General features: G+C 35.3%; 2 protein-coding genes across 2 annotated transcripts; one reads left to right on the top strand and one right to left on the bottom strand.

Annotated features, from left to right (window-relative positions):
* Positions 1–11,465: 11,465 nt before the first annotated feature.
* On the top strand, positions 11,466–12,942 carry LOC111914307 (uncharacterized). The gene is made up of 2 exons (XM_023910080.3): positions 11,466–11,848; positions 12,513–12,942. The coding sequence occupies exons 1-2, from the start codon at positions 11,733–11,735 to the stop codon at positions 12,934–12,936; spliced, it is 540 nt and encodes a 179-aa protein (XP_023765848.1). The 5' UTR covers positions 11,466–11,732; the 3' UTR covers positions 12,937–12,942.
* A 1,337-nt stretch (positions 12,943–14,279) lies between these two features.
* LOC111914306 (zinc finger protein VAR3, chloroplastic) lies at positions 14,280–17,280 on the bottom strand. Its single transcript, XM_023910079.3, has 8 exons — positions 16,780–17,280; positions 16,540–16,657; positions 16,107–16,447; positions 15,829–15,945; positions 15,255–15,371; positions 15,059–15,157; positions 14,837–14,961; positions 14,280–14,556 (listed from the first exon to the last, which is right to left on the bottom strand). The coding sequence occupies exons 1-7, from the start codon at positions 17,157–17,159 to the stop codon at positions 14,850–14,852; spliced, it is 1,284 nt and encodes a 427-aa protein (XP_023765847.1). The 5' UTR covers positions 17,160–17,280; the 3' UTR covers positions 14,280–14,556; positions 14,837–14,849.
* Between the last annotated feature and the right edge of the window lie 5,324 nt (positions 17,281–22,604).

The following is a 22,604-nucleotide window of genomic DNA, read 5'->3' on the forward strand; positions in this document are numbered from 1 at the left end:
ATAAAACGTGCCTTTGTGTATGATTCAACAAGTAGTAGAACAAGCCATATGAGTCGAAGTTTATCCGTTCCTTTTACCTTCGGGATAAAAGCGATATCTGTGGGCCCCTCGATGATTTGATGATGACAAATGGAAGTGCTCGGCCGGGCCAGGACTGATTTGATTTGTTCAATTAGTCAGTCGTCATAAATCGAAAATCGGGAAACAACAAATGGACAGAGAGAATGATTATAATCCATGTCTCAGTCCATATGATATCGGAATGGAGGAATATATGATTCCTTATCTAATGGACAAGTCACTGACAAAGGTCAGAGTTCATCTACAAGGTCAGAGTACGACTGAAGCTTTTGAGAGCTACGATTTCCAGTTAGGTTTGAAGTCATACGCAATAATAGTTTTAGACTTATCCAAGTGGGAGACTGTTGGATTAATGTCTAAGTCCATAACTATAATTGGTAAGACTTGACCCGACCCGGCATGGTCCATTTGGGTTGCATACCATCATGCACTTGGATAGACTATAATGAGAGAAATAAGACACTTATGGTTATTAATATATTATAAGTTCTAGAATATTAATAATAAGAATAATAAGATTATTTAATTAGTATTGATCAAGAATTAATCTAGGATTAATTAAGTGATCAAAAGAAGACTAATTAAATATATGGGTTGATTGTGTAAATCATCCATACTTGTATAGTGGGCTAATTCTCCATGGATAATCAAGTTGGGCTAAAACCCATAGGATGGTCCATGGATGCTCCATGGTGTATTTGTACCCATGGATCATGGAAATGAAAGGCCATGTCAATTAGGGTTTACATGGTGTAACCCTAACTATATAAGCATCTTATTCTTGACCAAATCGGCGACTAGTAACACACTAGTGTGTGTAGTGAAAGGGCTAGCCGATTTCATGAGTTGTAGAATTCTCTCAAGCTATTCTAAGTGTTTTGGTGATTGAGATTCCACTTGAGGCTTCCACACTATTGGGGCTAAGCTCTTAAAGCTTGAAGACATCAAGCTACAATAAAAGGTATGTATTCTATCTTGTTACACTCATTGATTTGTATGCTAGATTAGGATAATACCTTGGATGTTCTTATTTGCATGTATAATAGAGAAAACATAGATCCAAGGTATTTAGGGTTGCATGTACACTTAGGAGTGTTAGAATGCTCAAAACCCAACAGTTCAATCTAGGAAAATTCATATGGATGATCTATCACTGAGGATGGTATACATAAAAGTGATATATAATCAAGCTTCTACAGGCTTAGAATTGATGATTCCACTTTAACTTCTTTTTCCCCGATGGGATGTGAGCTTAAAGAAGAATCAGTTATTCGACTACCTTTTCAACCTTAATTATATGCAACTCGTATACCCGAAATTGTGATGGTGATACCATGTATGAATTCTAATATGAACTTCAGGACGGAGAAACTGCCTAAGTATACGAGTAATAACATCGTCATGTGAATAAACTTAGAACCCAGTACAACTCCCGAAAACAGATCGCCCTATAGTTTAAACACCCAAGGAGATACAAGAACAACACGAGCAACTTGACGAACCACACAGAAATAGAATTAGAAGACTAGGTTTCTCACCCTAGAGAACCCCGGTCAGATTCTTCCAGAGGTCGATGGATCGCATCGTAGGTGCCTCGGTTATCGAGGAATCCGTCAAGATTTTCATAGAAATCGTTATCTCTGCCTCACATAGACAAAATGGTTGAGCAAACATAAGGAAAGAATCTACTTCCAGGAATGGATCTGGAATCCGAATATCACCAGTTCGAGTGTTAGGGGAGGATGTCCGGAAGACTATCTCCTGAAACTGATACGGACACTTCGGGTTCGTAGTGATACCTTTCGGATAGGACCAATACGCCCATGGTTTTCATGAGTTAAATGAAGGGTTACGTCTTTCTTACTTGGATCAATTCGTCATTTTCCCCATGAGATGACTTACTTATCTACCCTCGTAGTAAGAAGAAAGCCCATGGTAACAATCCTACAGTGGAACTTTTAGCAAAGTTCTCTAGGCACGAGTTTTGAAATTGAAGAGTCAAATTTCTAGGACACACTGATAGTAATGTGTGAAATTTTGAGTACTCTTTCAATTTGACAAAACCGTTGAGAATTATCGACACCAGAGACGCCGACAGTTTTTCACCAGATTCTAGGTCTTACCGACCCACCGCATTAGTTCATTCGGAACTCCTCACAAGCTACAGAAACTCGTACGACTTTGACCCAGCAAGGGGTGGCCTTTGACTGGGAAGTTACGTAAGAAAAGGAACCTTTGAGATTCCAAGTGAGTGACCAAGTTCTTTAGGATAACTCACTCTGGGAATGGCTTAATACGCTTCGTAAAGCGTGGAAATCTAAATCCAAGTTAGACAGGACCTCCGAGATTCTTATCAGAATCGGTCATGTGCCTCACACAAACAAGACCTACTCCGCGAACTCAGTAACGTACTTTCTACTCTTCGCATCTCGATCGTGAAACCATACCTTTCCGTTAGGACTACTGCAAGTCCACTCTTCGAGATCCTCAACTTCGTATTAGAACCGTAGTGACCCTCGACCGAGAGGTCAAGAGGACGAAGAAACGCCATCGCCAGTTGGTGAAGGTTCGTTGGAATGCCAACCGAGAACCCGTTATCACTTAGGTGCGCTAGAACCAATCGATTAGGAAGTTTCCTCCTCACGACTCGATCATTCGTGCATACTTCCTTGCTTAAATTCTAATTTCGGGACGAAATTCCCTTTAACGGGGGGATGATGTGACAACCCGATATTTCGAGACAAAGTAATGTAAACCAATCAAATTTAGGTCAAAATATAACTTTCCTAAAATCTTGTTTGGGTTAAATAAAGTAGTAGGAATCGTATCAAGGTTTTCATACATATAAAGAACCCTAAAATCCGAGTTATAACGAAGAAGTTATGACCAACCGAAGATTCTCGGCAAAACCGGCATCAGCGATTAAACGAAAAACGCGAAATTTCGATGCAATAGTTTTTAGCCTTAAGTATCTAAATGAAAGTTATAGACAACCTCAAATCTATGATCGTACATAAAAAGAACGTCCAAATCTGACTTCGGATGTGGAAGTTATGAATTTTTGAAGAAATTCCTTAATCGCGTCATTTTATTAAATATATAATAAAAATAATTTTGGATTTTGCCAACGGATTCTAAAAGAAAGTTGTAGATCTTGGTCTCACCTTCGCGTGGATATAAAGAACGTCAAAAACGGAGTTCGTATGAGGGAGATATGAATTTTAGAAGTTTAATTAAAATAAATATAAATTTAATTATAAATTCCCGGTATTATCCGAAGGGGAGTCATCGGATAGGGCCTTCGTACGCCCCGCGTACTGAGATCAAGGGCTTCGGATCGTCCACGTCGCCATTATCCGAGGAATCCGACCCGTCCGAAGCTCCGACCCGTCCAACCCGCCGTCCCATCCGACCCGCGTACCCAGCAACCCGTCCCATCCGAACCGAGGCAGTCGAGGCTTCGGTCACGCATGACGTACGCGTACGCGCTGCCTCGATCTTGCCTCGTTTTCCGTGCTCGTTATAACCCGAAGCTCTGGTCTTTTTGCTCAAGTCCCGAGGGTCGATTTTACTCCCGAGATTCCCGAGAATCCCGAGGAAAATCCGTTTCCCGAGACGAAACTCTGCCCGGTTTTCCATCTCGCTATCTTCAAGCTTTCATGTGAGTTCATACCCCCTTAAATAATGTTTTAAACTACTTTTAAATGCTTTATGGGGGGGATACAAGTAGAATCATGCTACTTATTATGTCAATCGCATGTGATTAGTAAGTAGGAGTATATTACTTATTACATCAATCACATGTGATTAATATACAACATTCAAAAGATTTGGCTACTCATTAGCCGTTTTACCAAACAGTTTCCTTCAAATGATTTTTATAAACATTTTATATGTTTTAAACTCCTTATTACACTGTATCTCTTACTCTGTTTATCATATTTCAAACTTATTTACAACTGTATTTCAAACAAATGTTCCTTATACATATATTGTTTTATCAAACTTATGCCTTCAAATTGTTTTTATAGATTGACATCAAGTCGATCTTTCCTTAAACTAATATTTATGTTTCAAATGGTTTACCAAATTTATTTATGCTTTTATATTATAAATTGCATGCCTCTATATGTATAGTTATATAAGAAATGTTTAAAAGACTTAGGAAGGCTATCCACCCTATTTCCTTTTCGCGCCTTGAGATGTGGTCTGGTGGGATATTGGATACTCGTCCGAAAGTCGTTTAAATATTAGTTATATATCATGTGTACATATAAAGTCATAAAAGGTCCTTCCAGTTCATCCTATGCCCTTGGGTAGCAAGGGTATACATCCGTGTCCATACGTACCACTTAGATTACTAGTAAGCTACCATATGGGTAGTTCAGGAAGATACTAGAACCATTACTAGAACGCGATATCATACTACGAGTCAGTTCATTCATGAGTCAATACTTTCTAGAACATTGTTGTACAATACATATACATCTATACTAGGACGAGAACATATACAATTATACTAGAACGCTTACATGACAATACTTGCTAGATAGAGAGAACACACATTACAGCTAGCACACGTAGAACATTTCAGTACACCATAAGTACAATTACATGATCACACTTACATGAGTACGCTTTCATATACATAGGATAGACGTCACTAGGGGCTATAGCTCAGAACCAGTTTAGGATCTAACTATACTGATAAAACACACTACGATTGTGATTGTTATATCGAGTATACATGATCGCAGTAATGTGATGCTCACGGCTTGCATTCATGCAGGGGTCGTGTGTAGGTCCTAAAATCCCTTTGATAGGGGAGCGAAACAGTCTGGGATCTAGACATCACATTATACCTTATCCATCAAATAAGGCAAGTTGAGTATCGGTGTATTGATATATATATATATATATATATATATATATATATATATATATATATATATATATATATTTATATATATCCAAATACTGTGGTACTTGGTAGTATTACCCTAGATTTAAGGTAATAGGTACGGTTGTAGTTCGACACTACACCATAGTACCATTTCTTTCCCATTACATTCACTTCGTGAATTTTTCATAGGAAGCGCGGTAATGTAGATGCTATCTGTTGATAAATAATAGCCCTTTTAGAGCTACGATTTAGTACTACGTTAATTTTTCCAGTACATATTTCAGTGATAACCTCACTTAAACATACATGTACAATCTATATTTTGAGTAATGATAGTTATACTTTGGAAAAATACATACTCTTACAAGAGACACACACACACAGAACAGTTAAGTCTTGGTAGAAGACTCCTTTTGTTACTAATAGGAATCATAGGGATTTCTAGGGATTTTCAAACATCTACAGTTGAGCTACAAATATTTTCATACTTATACTCGTTTTCTTTCAAAGCAATGTCAAGTCTTAGAAATTATAAGTTTTCACAAATTAAGGCACATTAATACTTATGATCTCACCAGCTTTAAAGCTGATACTCGCTTTCAAAATTACTTGTATCCTCAGGTCATCATAGACAGGTACCGATGCAAGGAAAACGGAAGATGGAGCTTATTAAAGACTTATCTTTCATTTTGATTTATGCTTTAGTGTTTATCAAAATTTGTCAGAATACAATTGTATAATAATTATTTTATTAATGCAATGGATGATGTTGTTGCTTGTTTACTACTTTACATTGTTGTTGATATTATACATGACGTCCTCCGCCCCAGAACGTTTCCGCCGTTCTCGGTTTTGGGGTGTGACATACACCTATGGTCTTTCATAAAATTGCCATGGGCTACCTCATGGTCATCCATACAAGTATCACAAAGATAACCATCATCCTACAAACATAATTCAGTAGGTCAGCATTGGTGCCTTCGACCCACGAGTACAGTGAAGAGACTTACCTGAACTACTCAATAGAAGCCCAACAACTACCTCATCCTAAAACCAAAATGAGACCAATCCTTAGTCAAATACTCCATTCTACCCAAGTTTAACCAAAAGTCAAACTGGTCAAAAATTCAACGGTCAAAGTCCACAAGGTCAATAGTCAACTAATTCAAAGTCAAGGTCACGTAGTGACCATTCCTTGGTCACGTCGTGAGAATGCAATGACAAACAGTTGCAATTGTGGACACCATCACGTCGTGACACATCCTATGCCACGTTGTGACTTCTGGTCAGAAGGCTAAAATCCTCATTAAGTGCTTAATCTCTTCAGACCAAGGCCCATATCCTCAGATCTAGATCCTAAATTGCTTTATAATAGATAAAGTTTCCAACTTTATCCATTAGGATGTTCCAAACAATCAAGATCTAGTCAATAAGTCTCAAAGGGACCAAAAATGCATCTTTCTCAGCTAAATCCATTAAGTCCAAGTCTCCAACCTTTAAGTCTGAATCAAGATGATGTTTAGATGGATAAAGTTTCCAACTTTATCCATAATAATGTCTCAAGATTTCAAGATTTAAACTTTAATACACTAAAATGGCATAAATGACCAAAATAACTTGCATGGTTGAAAGGGAAGGAAAAAGATCAAAACTTTCCTAGTCCATGAGGTCTGAGAAAGCATTCTAAAATGAACAAAAAGGTGTTGGAGTCTAGATCTGAAACATACAATGTTATTGGGACCTTGGGGAGTATTAAAGTTGCAAACTTTATTCCCAAATCTCACTCAAAACTCATTAAAATGATCCAAAACACCAAATACTCTTAGATCTAAAGATGAAATGCAATAAAGCTTGGAACTTTATAACTTACGAAGGTCTAGAAAGTAGATGAAAGTTAAGATCTTCAATTGCCAAGCTTCAAGGATCAATATTGTATGAAAAAATTGCTCCAAAACCACCAAAACTCCAAAAAAAAACGGATGAAATAGGAGAGGGGAGGCTCAAATCTTGAAAATGGAGGCTAAGGTTTCTCCCAAGAGGTTCAAGATATGATGGAGGCTAAGAAAATACCCTAAAACATGAATCATTACATTTAAATACCTTGAAATCCCTAAAAAATTTGTGGGCTTTTGGGTTGTATAGTTCTTATGTCGTGAGAATACATTCTCACCTCGTGAGCACTTCTCACTCCGTGATAATTACTTCTCACCTCATGAGAACAAGTTTTCACCCAATTTCATTCCAACTTCAAATAGTCATAACTTCTTCATTTCAACTCTGTTTTCAGCGATCTTTATATCCATGGAAAGGTATTGACGAGCCCCATACTTCTATTTAGTTAACTTTGGCTTAACACATGTCGAAATAAAAACCATATTTCATGAAAGAAGTCTAAAACATCACTTTTCTTATTTTACCCTTTGACTCCACAACACAAACCAAGGCTTTAATCAATTATCCAAGATTGTCATCATCTAATAAGGTCTAAACAACATTCCCTTGAAACCTAATACATTTACTTAATCCATTCATTGTCCATAATCCAAAAAATAAGAAACTTCTCAAAACAGGATGTTACAAAAAAAAAGCTCTAAAATCGATTAGGGTTTGCAAAGGGGGTCGAATATCGAAATGAGGCTGGAGGCTGATGAAAGGAAGAAGACTTTGGGCTTAAGGATGTTTAAATAGGGTCCAAACCCTAAAAATTAGGGTTTTGGATCCTTCCACGTACTCCGTGCGTACTCGATGTACGCCCAACGTATGCGTCTTTCGCCCAAAATTGCAAGAATGCCACTATGGGCCAATTTGCAACAATTATCACATATAAGGGTTGGAAATGTAATTTACCTCCAATATAGATGCTACAGTTCTCCCCAACTTGAATTATACTTAGTCCTTGAAGTCCGTTGATGTGAACAACTCAGGGTAATGCTCCTGCATTCTCTGACTCGGGTTCCCACGTCCATTCAGAACCCTTCGGACGTTGCTACTGAACCTTGACCAAAGACACCACCTTTTTGTGCAATGCCTTCGTCTTCCGATCATCGTTGGTCTCTCAATTTAATTCAGTCGATCATCAACCTAAACATCATCCAAAGGAGCAACCGTTGAATCATCAGCCACAAACTTCCGAAGTTGCACAACATGGAAGGTGTTATGGATCTAATTGAGCTCCTCATACAAATACAACATGTAGGCTACTTTCTCAACCTTGGAAATCACTCAAAATGGACCAATATATTAGGGCCCCAACTTACCCCTCTTCTTAAAGTATATTACACCCTTCCAGAGTGACACCTTCAGCAAAACCATGTCACCGACCTGGAACTCCAACTCAGATCGAAGCTTGTCGGCATAACTTTTCTGCCAACTTTGAGTTGTCTAAAGTCTCTGCCTAATCTGTTGAATAAGCTCTATCATTTGAAGAACTACATCATCCGATTTTAAATAACAAGCTATGTATCATATTATAAGAATTGAATCATTTTAATCAGATCAAGGACTTGTAAATTGTAACTTGGATCATAAAATATGAATTATATCCTTGGAAATAATATAATATAATATATAATAAATGATCATAAATTATTTGAATCATAATATTTTTAAATCACAACCAATTAAGAATAAATATTTATGAATAATAGTATTTTAAATCGTACCATTATTAGATCATATCATTTTGGATAATAACATTTTGGATCATACCTGATGGGATGTCAAGTCCACCAAGCAAATTACACCCTTTGTTTGCAAATAAAACGTAATATAACGATAAAAGGGGGTATCGATCCTCAGGGAAATGGTTGTATTCAATCACCAATGCAATATAATAGAACTAGTGTAAATAAACTAACTAACTACAATTAAACTAAAGGAGGGGTTGTTATGATTGCTTGAAAACTAAAAGACTTGAATAACTAAAAAACTTGCAATTAAGAAAGATGATGAGATGCTCAAATATGGGAGAGAATTGGTAAACCAAGACAATTCAACACAATGAACATTTTGTTGGATTAGTGTCTAAGGCTGTAACTATATTTGGTAAGTACTTGACCCGATTATGCATGGTCCTTTTGGCTTGCCTTCACCATAGCAACTTGATAGGGTGATTTAGAGAGAAGAGATATTATTATTAATGTATTATAAGAATAATATGTTAAAAGAATAATAATATTATTTGATTAATATAAGTCATAAATTAATTAGGAATTAATTTGGTAACTTAAAGAGATTAATTGAATAAAGGGGCATAAACTGTCAAATGTGTGATAGTTGTATTTTGAGCTAATAATCCTTATGGATATGGGTTCAACGATTTTAGGGATGTGGATCACCTAGAAATCGTCCAAGGCCTTATCAAGAGGGGAATTGGATTGCTTTGAGGCTAAGTTATCCAATTAGGGTTTTAAGGTGAAACCTTAGGAGCTCACAAGTATAAATAGACCCTTGGGGTTGTGGAAATCGGCACCCTTGTGATTGGAGTAACCCTAGAGCCGATTTCTCACCTCTCTCCTTCTCTCAAATCATCTACTTGCTAGTTAGTGTTTGTAAGCCATTAGAGGAGTGACATTTGTGACTCTAAGCTCCAAGAAGAAGAAGGTTTTCAAGCAAGTAATTCAAGGTATTATTCTAGATCTATTTTCATATGTTTTGATTGTTAGTTTACATTAGATCTAGCCATGAAAGTCTTGGATATATTGCATATTCAATTAGAGAAACCTAGATCCAAGCTATAGGGTTGTATGTGCACATAGGGAAAGTTCTTATGTCCAAAACCCATCACATTTGTGTGTTTATCATTAGGATTTAATATGAAGCTTATCATTCATCCCAAATTGGTTATAGCAATCATGAAGCATGATATGCCAAGATTCCTCATAAGTTGTATGGAGGTTGGAGAAGCCCACAACACACCTTTTTAATCAAAATTAAAGATCCAATTGAATCAATTGAATCCAAGAAGTTGATTAGCCTTAAGAATGAAGTAATCCCCAATTCCTATAGGATGTCAATGCTTACACATCCATAAAAGAGTTATGATTCATAAGCTAGAGATAATGTCTACCGTCATAAATCCCTTGTTCTAAGTAAATTTAATGATTCAATGCTAAACCAAAGAAATAAACCAACAATTGCTTATTAAAGTACCAAGCTCATGATCAAAGCATTAAACAAGCATAGGAAATATGAACTAGAATCATAGACATAAGATAAATGATAAATAAGCATAAATCCTTCAAAAACCCATAAACATTCAAAGGTTTTAGCCAAGGTCTACCAAAATAGAGGATTTAGCCACTCATGGCAATAGAATAACAATCACAAAAGTCCAATTGCATTAAGAAACTAACAATTACTTTGGAAGATAAGAAGAATGTGTATCCAAGCTCCCAAAATCGCCTCCTCTAGTCTCTAATGGTGGAAAATCAAAGTGATAGTTGAAAGATCCAATCCCCAAGGTAAATGGTAAGCCAAATGACCAAAATGCCAAAAACTGGGCAGTTGCGCGGGTACCAGCGCACGTGAGATTCCACCCTCGCAAGTGTTGTTGGAATGCTATTAGCTCATTTTTCCTCCACTAACCATTCCACTACTAAAGATTCCATTTGTCCCCTCCATATCCCACATGATTCAAATTAATCAATCATCTTTTAGCTTCAAATATGGATGCTCCAAGCCCAAAATAATAATCCATAACCCATCTTCACAAGCCTACTTCATCCAAGTCTTTAGCTTTTTAAGCCCAAATCTCATTTAATGGATCTGCAAAGCCCAATAATGCCTCAGAAGCCCACAAGTCCCATTCCAAGTTAATCCACAACTGCAACAAGCTCCAAAACCCTACAAAATACCTCATGCAAAATAAAAAGTCTCCGATACGATCCATGATAAAGAAAATAAATAAAATACAATGCTTTATTGATAAAAAGATCTAAAAATCTAAAATAAACTAATAAAAATAAGAAAATAAAATAAGCTATCAATACCTAATAATATTTTGGATCATATAATTTTGAATCATAATATTATGGATAATCATTCGTTATCAAATTATGTTTGATCATAATATATTCAACTAAATCAAGTTTTTCTTCAAAATATTTTAGATCATAACAAATTAATGATCATAAACATATTGATTCGTAACGTTTTTAGATCACAAATATTTTGAATCGTCTAATTTTGGATCATATCGTTTTCAACATTTTTATTTTTAAACTTGTAATATTTTAAAATAAAATCTGATAGTAAATAGCCTTACTTTTGGGGAAAAAATTCAAAAAATTAAAATATATGATATATAGCAACGCTTTAAAAAGATTTTTTATTTTGAGGTGGAAAATTTTTCACAACTTAGTTTTTTTATATGTTGGTTTATATTATTTTCAATCAAATTAAGTTTTTCATATATAAGTTATGGTTCATAAACAAAATTTTATTTTATAACATACTTTTATATAACATATTTTGTATCGCATCATATGTTTTGCAGTTTATTTGTAAGAAAGATACCACGCTGTCCATGTGCTATTTTTTCCTCTTCGTGATATTCAACGAGTTTCGTGTATTTGTCTATAACAAGAAAAACGTAGTATGCCATGCATAAATACATGTACCCCTGCTTCTTCATCTTTACAAAAACCAGCTTCCGCTTCGCTCCCCAACATCGTCCCATCTTCACACACTACTCCTCTCCTTAATTTACAAATCCAAGTACCACAGCTCTGAAGCCAGATCCCAAACGATGGACCATTTAGATTACAATCCGCATCCACGTATTCTTGGTGGAAGAGTCGAAGAGCTTTCCGAACTTGCAGGAGAGGAAGAACAACCCCCTACACTTAATCCACGACGTGCTTGGTGAGTTCTATTTCATGTTATAATGAGATTACATTATTCCGGGATCATGACTACCGTGACTCTGTTTTTTATTCAAGTACAAATGCTTGATATTCCGGTTTTAATTCAGTGCTGAATTGTTGTGAATAAGGTTAGGAGGTTTTGTGTCTATGTTGTGGTCGATGTAGGTTTTGTAGTGTAGTGGTGGTGGTGGCGGCGGCGGCGGGGAGGGGGAGCTCGAGTGATGGCTGTTGATTCCGATCAAAATTTCCCAAGATTTCATAGTAATTAATTCTCTATCTGTAAATTATTTCAAACATACCCTGACCCTGTTTCCATGGTATATTTGATGGGTGGTGGTGGAAGAAGAATGTGAGTGAGAATTTGGGTTTTGATTCGGTTAATGAGGGTTCCGGCGATGGCATGATCGCCGGGAGTGGTAGATTTCGTTTTAATAGTGTAGGGGTGGTGGCGGTGGTGGTGATGACGGTGGTGGCAGGGGAGGGGAGGTGTTGCTGGCGGTTGGATCAGTGACGGCTGATGATTCCAATCCTAATTTTTCCATGGAGGGAGGTGGACAAAGGAAAGGAAAACGAGTTCATTTTAGCTCACTTTGTAAATTGTTCTTCGCTTTTCAGATTCATGATACATTTATTAATGTGATGATATTTGTGTTTTATTTCAGGATTCATGATTACTCAGCAATCTTGTATCTAATGTACACTGCAACTCTTGTAACCATCTACTTACCAATCATATCACTTCTTCAATTGAAGTTTCAAAACCAACAAAAATCTCCTTTTGAAACAAGTGGTTTCTTTATGAACTTATCAGTTGTTGCTTTATGTATAGCTACAGCCACTTCAGGAGTCCTATTTTACATAAACCATCGGTTGCAAAACTCAACAATGCAGGACTTCTCTCTTGTTCATTACATGATCCTAAAAGGAGTGTTTTCCTTCTTTGGCATCCTCACCCCTGTTTCCCTCGTCCTCGTCTTAATCATCCCTAACAAGCTTGATTGGATTAGATACGTAATTATATGTGTACTCCTTGGGGTCGTAGCCATATCTAACTTCCGTGTCTACAAGAGGTTAAATGACATGTAAGACGAGATCAACATGGAAGCTCATCAAATGGTCTAAAAGTGCCACGTTTGAAATTATCATTCGTGAGAATTAACTGAAGACATTTTTCATATATATATATATATATATATATATATATATATATATATATATATATATATATATATATATATATATATATATATATATATATATATATATATAAGTTTTGTTATGTCATTAATGTAATTATTCAGGCAAATTGTTATTCTATTTCTTAAGATGAAACACCTACAGTTATAGTTTTTGTAATATTTGTGTGTTTTTAATATCTTTGGGTGTTTCTAACTTGCTTTTTTTAGAAAGACACGTCATCTATTGTTGAATTGAAGCATGCAGGATTCAAATTTGTGACATCTTTTTTCTTTTATTACCTAAGATCAAACAACATGGTCACAAGGCTAGCACCAACATTTATGTCTTTCACAAAGCTTTCCCTCGACACAAGTTTGTAACGTGTTCTGGGACGGACGCACACAGAAATACATAGTAGTTGTTGCCGAGATGAATTAGATGGTGTCGATACGTGAAAAATAGGTATATAAAAAAATCGATTTTTTTTTTCACTATAGACAAAAAAACAGATGTTGTCGTTAGCATCATCACACAACTCACCCCAAACCATTATATAATCAATTAGTATCATCCTGCCCATTTAAATCAAACTCTGGTCAGGATGTGTACCTTAAGTTTTCCCTCTTAAGTTCAAAAAGTATATGTAAGGATCAAAAATGGATAAACACACAGCATAAGAAGAAAAAAAAATGAGAACACAAAGAAATTAATGTTGGTTCACACGATTAGAGTGATCAACTAATCCATAGGAGCCACCAACACATTTAGGAATTGGTGGAGCGCATTCAAGAGCCATCAGGGCGCATTTAGGAGCCACTAACGCAACACATTCTAATGCCTACATCACATTTGGCCAAATGATCCATCTTGATTCCAAATGTTTTACACGTCTTCAATGCTCAAGTCACATTTAATAATATCCACATTGACTTGTGTATACTCCAAGCTTCATAAACCAAAAGCTTGGTACTTCCTCCTCCAATTCAAGATGTAGGGACTTTATTTTTGCCAACATATACATCATACAAAGTTTTAACTTATGCTAACATGTGTGTTGAATTCTCCTTGGTATAAATCTTCAGGATAGATGATTTGCTTCCCTAGTATGGACAACACTTGCTTTGGCCTCTATGGCCAGACTATCCCTAAAAGACTCAACCATATCCTCCAAGTTTTTCCACAAAATCTTTGGCCCACGTCCACCCATTTTTTGCCATCTTAACCAGACTTTTGGATTGTTTGATGTTGGATTGCAATCAAATAAATAAATTACCATTCACCAACATTTCTTAATAGATATGATTCATCCATACAATGCTTAATGAAATAAAAAGAAACAAACCCTAAAACTATTAGCCAAATCAGGGTCCATAAGCAACCAAACTTCAAGGCCCAATAGGCCCAACTAAGCACCGATCTTGTGCTTATGCTTAGGGCTATTTGTACATCTCATTTAATATGGGTTATGACACTCGCTGCTTGTGACTTGACCGAAGTTTGTGTAAAGTTGTAAGCTTTATTCCCTCCCTGTTCAATAGATCCATTCAATGTACAACAAGTACCAATTAACTATAAGAAAACAAAGTATAGTTGATTTTACATTTTGGTCCCTAGGTATAGCTATTTTTGCAATTTTGGTCCCAAAAATAATCATTTACTTGGAACAGTGTGACCAAGACCGTTACAAGAACCTCAAATAAGGACCAAAATTGCATGAGAAAACTTGGTGCGACCAAAATTGAAATAACCAGCTACACTCAAGGACCAAAAATAACAAAAACAAAAACAACCATATTAAGTTACTTACCAGAGTAACAAAATTAAGAAGGCTTTTTCCACATCTGCTCTTCATACTTAGCTTCTGCATTATTTGGCCTTTCACCACTACACTTTCGACAAACAACATTCCCCGCATAATTAAAGAAATCACACCTAACCAACATTCAATCAACAATGCATTACACCTCGAGAACAGGGGCAAAATGGGTATTTCACTATTTTGACATTTTCAAATGAGAAAAAGACTTACGAAGGACACTCCCACTCTCCAGAATTCAGTTGCCTTTTGGGACGTTGCTCTCTGCAACGTAAACACTTTGTGTTGCTTGCAAAATTCATAAACTGACACCTAAAAAAAAGTATCCCAAAGTTCATATTGCTATTTTCATCATATAAAGTATTTACTTTTTTATTAAAAAAATGCATAATAATCTTAATAGGCATACTGTGGGCAGTTCCAGTCTCCTTTCTTCATTTCAACATCATCAATTCCAACCCTCTTAGGCCCCTCAGTTTTGCATTTTAGACACCGAATGTTTCTTGAAAAATTCATAAAATTACACCTGCGTTTATTTATGTCATTATAGATACAATTGTTTAGTTGACTAGAAATAATAAACCAATATTCAAGTAATCGAAAACCTAAACTACATTTTTGGTCCCTGGGTATAGCTGGCTTTTACAAATTTGGTCCCAAAAGTTCTACTCATGCAACTTTGGTCCTTACTTTGGACTATCGTAACGATTTTGGTCCGCATCCATAGTGCCCTTTATCTGACTAGTTTGGTCCTCAACCCAAGTAAAATCACTATATTGCCCTTTATCTGACTTGGGAATTGAACCAAACCATTAGGATATACTTCAAATAAGGACCAAAATTGCAAGAGAAAACTATTTGGGACCAAAATTGCAAAATCAGCTATACCCAAGGACCAAACATGTAACTTACTTATACATTTATAATCTAGATTTAGTGAGAGTTAATTGCTTAAAATAATATATAAGCAATTAGAAACTTACTGAGGACAGTTCCAATCTCCTTTCTTCATTTCAACTTCATCAAGACCAGGTTTTAAAGGACCATCTTCATTACATTCGCGACACTTTTTATTCCTTGAAAAATTCAAGAAATTGCACCTACAAAAACATTAATTGAAGTACACAACAATTTAGAAAGAGAGTGAACAGAAAAAATAGTTAGCAAATAGTTAACTGCAAAATCGCCCAAAATATAGTGGCTTTTCTGCAATTTGCCTTGTACACAATTTTTTTTTTTTTTTGAATATATAAGTACTTACTTGGGACACATCCAATCTCCTCTTTTCATTTCAACATTTCTTGAAGAATCGCGTTCTTTAAAATCAAAATTTTGCGCCTTTCGAGCAACTATTGCAGGTGGCTTTTGAGCTTCATGATCAATGGCTGTGTCGCTAAGTTCAGTCAACTCCAAAAGCAATTTTCTTGCAGATGCTTCAATGTCTTCTGCTCCTAAAGGCTTCATATTTGAATCAATAACTGGATCAAGTGCATAGTTTAACAAAATGCGCACAATATCTACAGTTCGAGCACCGGATTCAATGTCTTTTAGAATCAAATAGGCCCTATCACATGATCCTCTCAAGATGCAAACACCACAAACCTATTAAACAAAGAAAAAATAATCAAGAAAAAGGGAATGTTAAGGTTATAAGTTGATTAAAAATGAAGAATGTTTATGGGAAATTGACATACATCTCCTTCATCGAGTTGTAGATGGGCTCTCAGTCGTTTTCCTGAATTAACAGTCTTTCTGTTGATATTAGGACAACCCTTTTCGACAAGAGTTTGAATGTCTTGCATAGATAATGACCTACAATGGAATCAAATATATAACTAAGCTTCATTTTTTTCTACTTTATTTCTTGTTAATTTGAGCAACAGTCATTAGCAACGACAGATGATAATCAAGCCAATAAAAGAATGATTACTTACTTAAATAAGTCGAAGCGATCACGACCAAAACTGAGACAAGCTTCCTTCAAAATGCTCATATCTTTATAGACAGCAACATCATTTCCACTTTCTTTCTTAAAGTAACCTTTGGCCTTCAAACGGTCAACGAAAGTCACCCACTCCGGCCACGGATGTTGGTGGGAGTCTCCAATTGTTTCACCAATGGCCGCGGTGGTGGTAGTATCATTGTCTATCACAGAAGCGGGGGAAGACGAGTAGCGGCGGAAGCGTAGGGTTGGGGAAGAGAATAGTTTAGTGGGTAATCGAATTGCACGGAACGGGTAGAGGTTTGCGGCGGCCGCGGTCGCGGTGGCGTTGCTTTCAAACAGAGAGAAGAATCTAGTTGCAGCTGCTGCCATTTTCGTTGAGGAGAAGAGGGCAAAACAGCCCGGGAACTGAAATCAGGGTTTTTCACCCTTTTTGAGAGTACGAGATACTACGAAGGTCGAGTCGAAGGGTTTTAGGTGGGCTGGATATAACAGAGGATAGAAATGGGCAAAAATACATTTTTTAAGAGAGTAAATTACAGTTTTGGTACCTATAGTTTATCCATATCTTTATTTATAGTCAAACTTTTTATCTTTTGACATATCTGATATCTGTTGTTTCTGAAGACGTTTGCGCACATGATTTCTAAGACGTTTAATGAGCCCCCGTTAAACAGATGTAAAATGAAGAAATGTCCTGTTCTTTTAAAAACACATTATTTCCTATGTCACAAAAATGACTATTTTAATCAAGGTTGTGAACTTAGGATCGTTTTTGGGTTTGCAAGATCGGGATCGGGATCCTAAGATCCCACAAAATAAAATATAATTTTAATTTTTAATTTTTAATCATGAAAAATATTTCAAACATTCAATTTTTCATTCAAAAGTTATAAAATTTTCAAAATATTAGCCATAAGATACAATACAAAATGATAAATGGTAAATTGGTAAAGAGTAAAAGACATAAAGTGGTAAAAGAAATTCATTTGCAAAAAAAAAATCAAAGGAAGGTAGGATCGGATCGGATCTCGATCCTACGATCCTACCTACGATCTTACGATCCTACCCCAAATACGATTCTTTTACGATCTTGATCGTTTTTCATACCTAGGATCGTAGTATCGTACAATCCTACGATCAGGATCGCGATTTTGACAACCATGATTTTAATAACTACGTGTAAATATATTTGTATATTTTTTAAGAATATTATATGTATCAATACGACAAAATTTATCATATATATAAATGATGGTTACAAAAATAAGCATTGACTTAATGGTAAAAACCTCACCATGTAGTTTCGATTCAAATCCACAATCTTTCATTTAAATTTTAACGGACTTGATACATGATATATTAAATTAGCAAGGTTTCGATCATAAAAACAAACCCTAATTCATTCCTTTTGTATAGATGAAGTCACATTTTGAAGTCAAGTCATCCCCTTTCCATTTGTTTTTATCAAAACTCTTAAGATCGGGATCTTGATTGTAATATTGTAAGATCTTACAATTCTACTTATTAAAACATTGTCAAATCGCAATAGGATCGTTTCATTTATAAGATGACAAATTAGATCGTAGGATTGGAATCGTGATCGTAAGATCGGGATCCGATCCGATCCAACCACTCAATGAGAATTGTCAAATTTTAATCCACTTTTTATTATATTTACCCATTTGCTGGTTGACATATCTCCTTATTCAACGGTCAATTGAGAATAGTCATATTCTCGTACACCCCGCTCCCGAGTTGTAGCAAAAGAAAATAAGAGAAGAGAAAAAAAAGTAATGAGAGAAAAGAAAGGAAAAGAAACTTGTCTTTTGTGCTCCCGAATTTGAGAGAAATAGAAGGAAAGTTAAATATTTTGTTCTTTCTTTTCGAATCTTTCCAAATCGGAAGGAAAGTTAGGAGAGAAAGTGATCCTTCCATTTCCTTCCACTTCCTTCCTTTAATGAAATTCGAGAGCACCAATTTCTCTTACTTTCCTCTCACTTCCTCTTATTTCCTTTCTTTTCTCTCCTTAAGTTGAACTCGGGAGCGGGGTGGTACAGTTTTGTGACCCGTAAATGATTAACAACCTTAGAATTTTTTTTATGTTTTTACTTTTTATGTTTTACCCTCGTTGATGGTATGATTTGAGATTTAGGTGTTGTTTGTTTAATTTTGTAAAAAACCATTTCAGACCTCTTACTTTCGCGCAGTGCAGCACCCACACAACACTTTTCATCTTGCAGGTGTTTGTTTTTTAGAAGTTTTCGGAGTAAAAAACTTATGTGCATGTTTTGTTTGGGGCAACACTTGTATTGCCTATTTCAATCTCTTCCAACATCTTCTTCTTTTTTTCTTGCTGAAATCTTGATGAATATTGATTATACGTTGCTGAAATCTTGCTAAATTTTTGTTTTACTTTCTTTTTTTGCTTTTTTTTCTTGTTTATTCTTGATGAATTATTTTTTTCGTTTTTTATAATGAATAATGATAATTTCTTGTTGAAATATCATTATTTTTTGCTGAAATGTCATAAACTTTTGCTGAAATGTCATACATTATTAAATTTTCGTTATTAAAAAACTATTTTCGGTATATAAAATAAGTTTATTTTATTTTTTTTAAATCTGCAGCAACATGTAGATGTTAAAAAACAAACACGTTTCTTATTACAATCTGCAGTCGTTTGATCCACCTCTTTTGCTGCAGAGGTGGTCCGCAAACTTAGGTGTTGTTTGTTTTTTTCCTAAAAAAACCACTTATTGTTTCGCCGCGCAGCACTTGGCCACTCACAATTTTTGTTTTTCAGAAGACTTCTAACTTAAAAACTATTGTGCGTGTGTTGCGTGGCGCAGCACTAGACCATCTGCATCAAACCACTTCACACCTTACTCTAACTTATTGCAGAAGTCTGCAGACGTTAAAAAACAAATAAATTTTTTATTACATGTTGTAGCCGATGTCTTCTGCTACAGAGGGAGTCCGCAGACTTCATATATTTTCACTTCGAAAAAATAAACTGCACCTTAATGAATTTTTGTTTTAAAAAAACAAACAACACTTTAGCTTTGAATTGTTATTGATTTATTCCTTCAACAGTTCGAGCTCAAAAATAAACGGTGAGCATTTTTCAATTTTTTTCCTTTTACTGCTCAAACTTTTTTCCTTGAGAGCTTGAGAAATTATTATTTTTATTTGAGCTTCAAAAGTTGAAATTGTTATTGATTTCTTTATTATAATTTAAGTAGATAACATCTTAATAAGTTAAAACAAATAACATAAAGGTTGCGAGTTGCAAATATTGTAAGATAAATATTTATCGGGAAAATACTAATTTAGCCAAACACACTAATTACCTATCCAAAATTAGACAAAAAAATACATTAGCCAAAACTAGCCCATGAAATAGTAGATAGGTTAAGGTTGACTACGATCAACCTTCAAAAACTACTCTTTCGTCGCAATGGACTACTGTTTTGTGGCTCGTCTACTGTTTTGTGGCCCATTGGCCCATAATATATAATGTCTTATTTTTCAGTTTAGGTTACTTTTTCCTTATTTTTTCTTCTATTGTCTACTATTTTCTCTCAATGGAGCACCCGAAGGACAACAGGATACGTCCATTCGTAATCAAAATTTTACCGTATTGTTGATTAGGAGTAGTTTTTGTGTATGGGGATAACTTTTTTTTAAAAAGAATCAAAATCTTACGAAACCTACGGTGTACAAGTCCACAATGCACATATATTGTCTACTATTTTCTCTCAATTGAGCAATCGAAAAACAACGAGGTACGTCCATTTTTAATCAAAATTTTACTGTATTGTTGATTAGGAGTAGTTTTTGTGTATGAGGATACCTTTTTTTTTAAAGAACCGAAAAAAAGAGATTAAAACTGTAGGTACGGGTTTTTTTCGGTTTTTTTTTTTTAAAAAAAGTTTATCCCCATATACAGAAACTACTCCTAATCAACAATACGGTAAATTTTTGATTAAAAATGGACACACCTCGTTGTTCTTCGGGTGCTCCACTGAGAGAAAATAGTACACAACGGAAGATATAGTAGTCAAATTTAACAAAAAAATAATTAAATTTAGCAAAAAAAAGTAGTAAATTTTAGCAAGAAGTAGTCAAATTTACCCAAAAAAGTCTTATTTACCAAAAAAAATAGTCAACAAATTCAAAAAAGTAATTTACATTTTAGAAAAAAATTATTTTATCAAAATAATTGTTAAAAATCTATTTTATATTTTACAAAAAAATAATTTTTAACAAAATAATTGTCAAAAAACTACTCTACATTTTACAAACAATATTTTTAATCAAAATAATTCTCAAAAAATATTCTCTACTAAAACAAAAGGTAAAAAAAATTTATATAAAAAAAAGACCATAGCTTTTTAACCCAAAACCGTAGTTTTCATTGAAAAAAAAAAACGTAGATTTAACTTAAAATCATAGGCTACGGTTTGGGAAACCGTATTTTATTGAGAGAAAACCATAGGTTTTAAAAAAACCTACGGTTTATATTGATGGGTTTTGGCCATATGAACATTCATATGTGCACATGCAAACCCTAATGCTTGGATCTAGGTTTCTCTAATTAAACATGCATTGAATTCAAGACTTCTAATGGCTAATAGAGTATAAGAACAATACAAAATCAGAGTTAGAAGCTTACCTTGAATCACTTGTTTGATCTTCTTGTTCTTGGAGCTTTAGAGTCACAAATGTCACTCCTCTAATGGCTTACAAACACCAACTAGCAAGGAGGATGATTTGAGAGAGAGGAGGGAAGAGAAATTCGGCCAGGGTTTCTTTACCAAGCACAGGTGCCAATTTCCTTAACCCTTGGGGTCTATTTATACTTGTAAGGCTCCTAGGGTTTCACCCTTAAACCCTAATTGGATAACTTAGGCCCTAAGCAATCCAATACCCTAATAGATAAGCCCTTGGACGAATTCTAAGCTTATCCTAAGCCCTAGAAATCGTCCACTATTATCCTTAAGGGATTTATAGCCCAAAGTCCAACTATCATACAATTGACAGTTTATACCCCTTTATTTCATTAATCTCTTTAAGTCACCAAATTAATTCCTAATTAATTTATGACTTATATTAATCAAATAATAATATTATTATTCCTTATATTATTCTCATAATGTATTAATAATATTTCTTCTCTCATAATAAATCATCATGTCAAGTTGCTAAGGTGAAGGCAACCCAAAAGGACCATGCACAACCGGGTCAAATAGTTGTCTGATATAGTTGCAGCCTTAGACACTATTCCAACAGTCTCCCACTTGGATAAGTCTAGTAACTATATACAAGTATATTCCGATTAGCAATCGTAGCTCTCAAAGACGCTGTCAAACTCTGATCTAATCAATCTTGTCCTTTAGATAATCTATGCTAATATCATCCTTCAGCCCAATACTCCTAGCATGCTGCAAGTGCTTAACCCTACTCAGTCCCTTCGTAAGCGGATTTGCTGGGTTATCTTTTGATGATATCCTCTTCACTACGAGTTGTCCTTCTTCTACACGATGTCTAATAAAATGATATTTTCTGTCGATATGTCGAGATCTACCATGATCTCTCGGTTCCTTGGTCAAGGCAACCGCTCCTTCATTATCACAGAAAATCTCCATGAGCTCCTTTATGGCAAGTACAACTCCAAGATCACCAATGAAGTTCTTTAACCATATTGCCTCCTTCGACGCTTCGCTCGCTGCAATGTACTCTGATTCGCACGTTGAATCAGCTACGGTTTCCTGCTTGGAACTTTTCCAAGTCACTGCTCCTCCATTCAGGGTA

The sequence above is a fragment of the Lactuca sativa genome, chromosome 8, assembly GCF_002870075.4.
Source record: "Lactuca sativa cultivar Salinas chromosome 8, Lsat_Salinas_v11, whole genome shotgun sequence".
Taxonomy (NCBI): Eukaryota; Viridiplantae; Streptophyta; class Magnoliopsida; order Asterales; family Asteraceae; genus Lactuca; species Lactuca sativa.

Coding starts and splice junctions, on each gene's coding strand:
- LOC111914307 (XM_023910080.3), top strand. CDS start 11,733: ATGGACCATTTAGATTACAATCCGCATCCACGTATTCTTGGTGGAAGA. Junction 11,849..12,512: donor CTTAATCCACGACGTGCTTG/GTGAGTTCTATT, acceptor GTTTTATTTCAG/GATTCATGATTACTCAGCAA.
- LOC111914306 (XM_023910079.3), bottom strand. CDS start 17,159: ATGGCAGCAGCTGCAACTAGATTCTTCTCTCTGTTTGAAAGCAACGCC. Junction 16,448..16,539: donor TACAACTCGATGAAGGAGAT/GTATGTCAATTT, acceptor TTTGTTTAATAG/GTTTGTGGTGTTTGCATCTT. Junction 15,158..15,254: donor GGAGACTGGAACTGCCCACA/GTATGCCTATTA, acceptor ACTTTTTTTTAG/GTGTCAGTTTATGAATTTTG.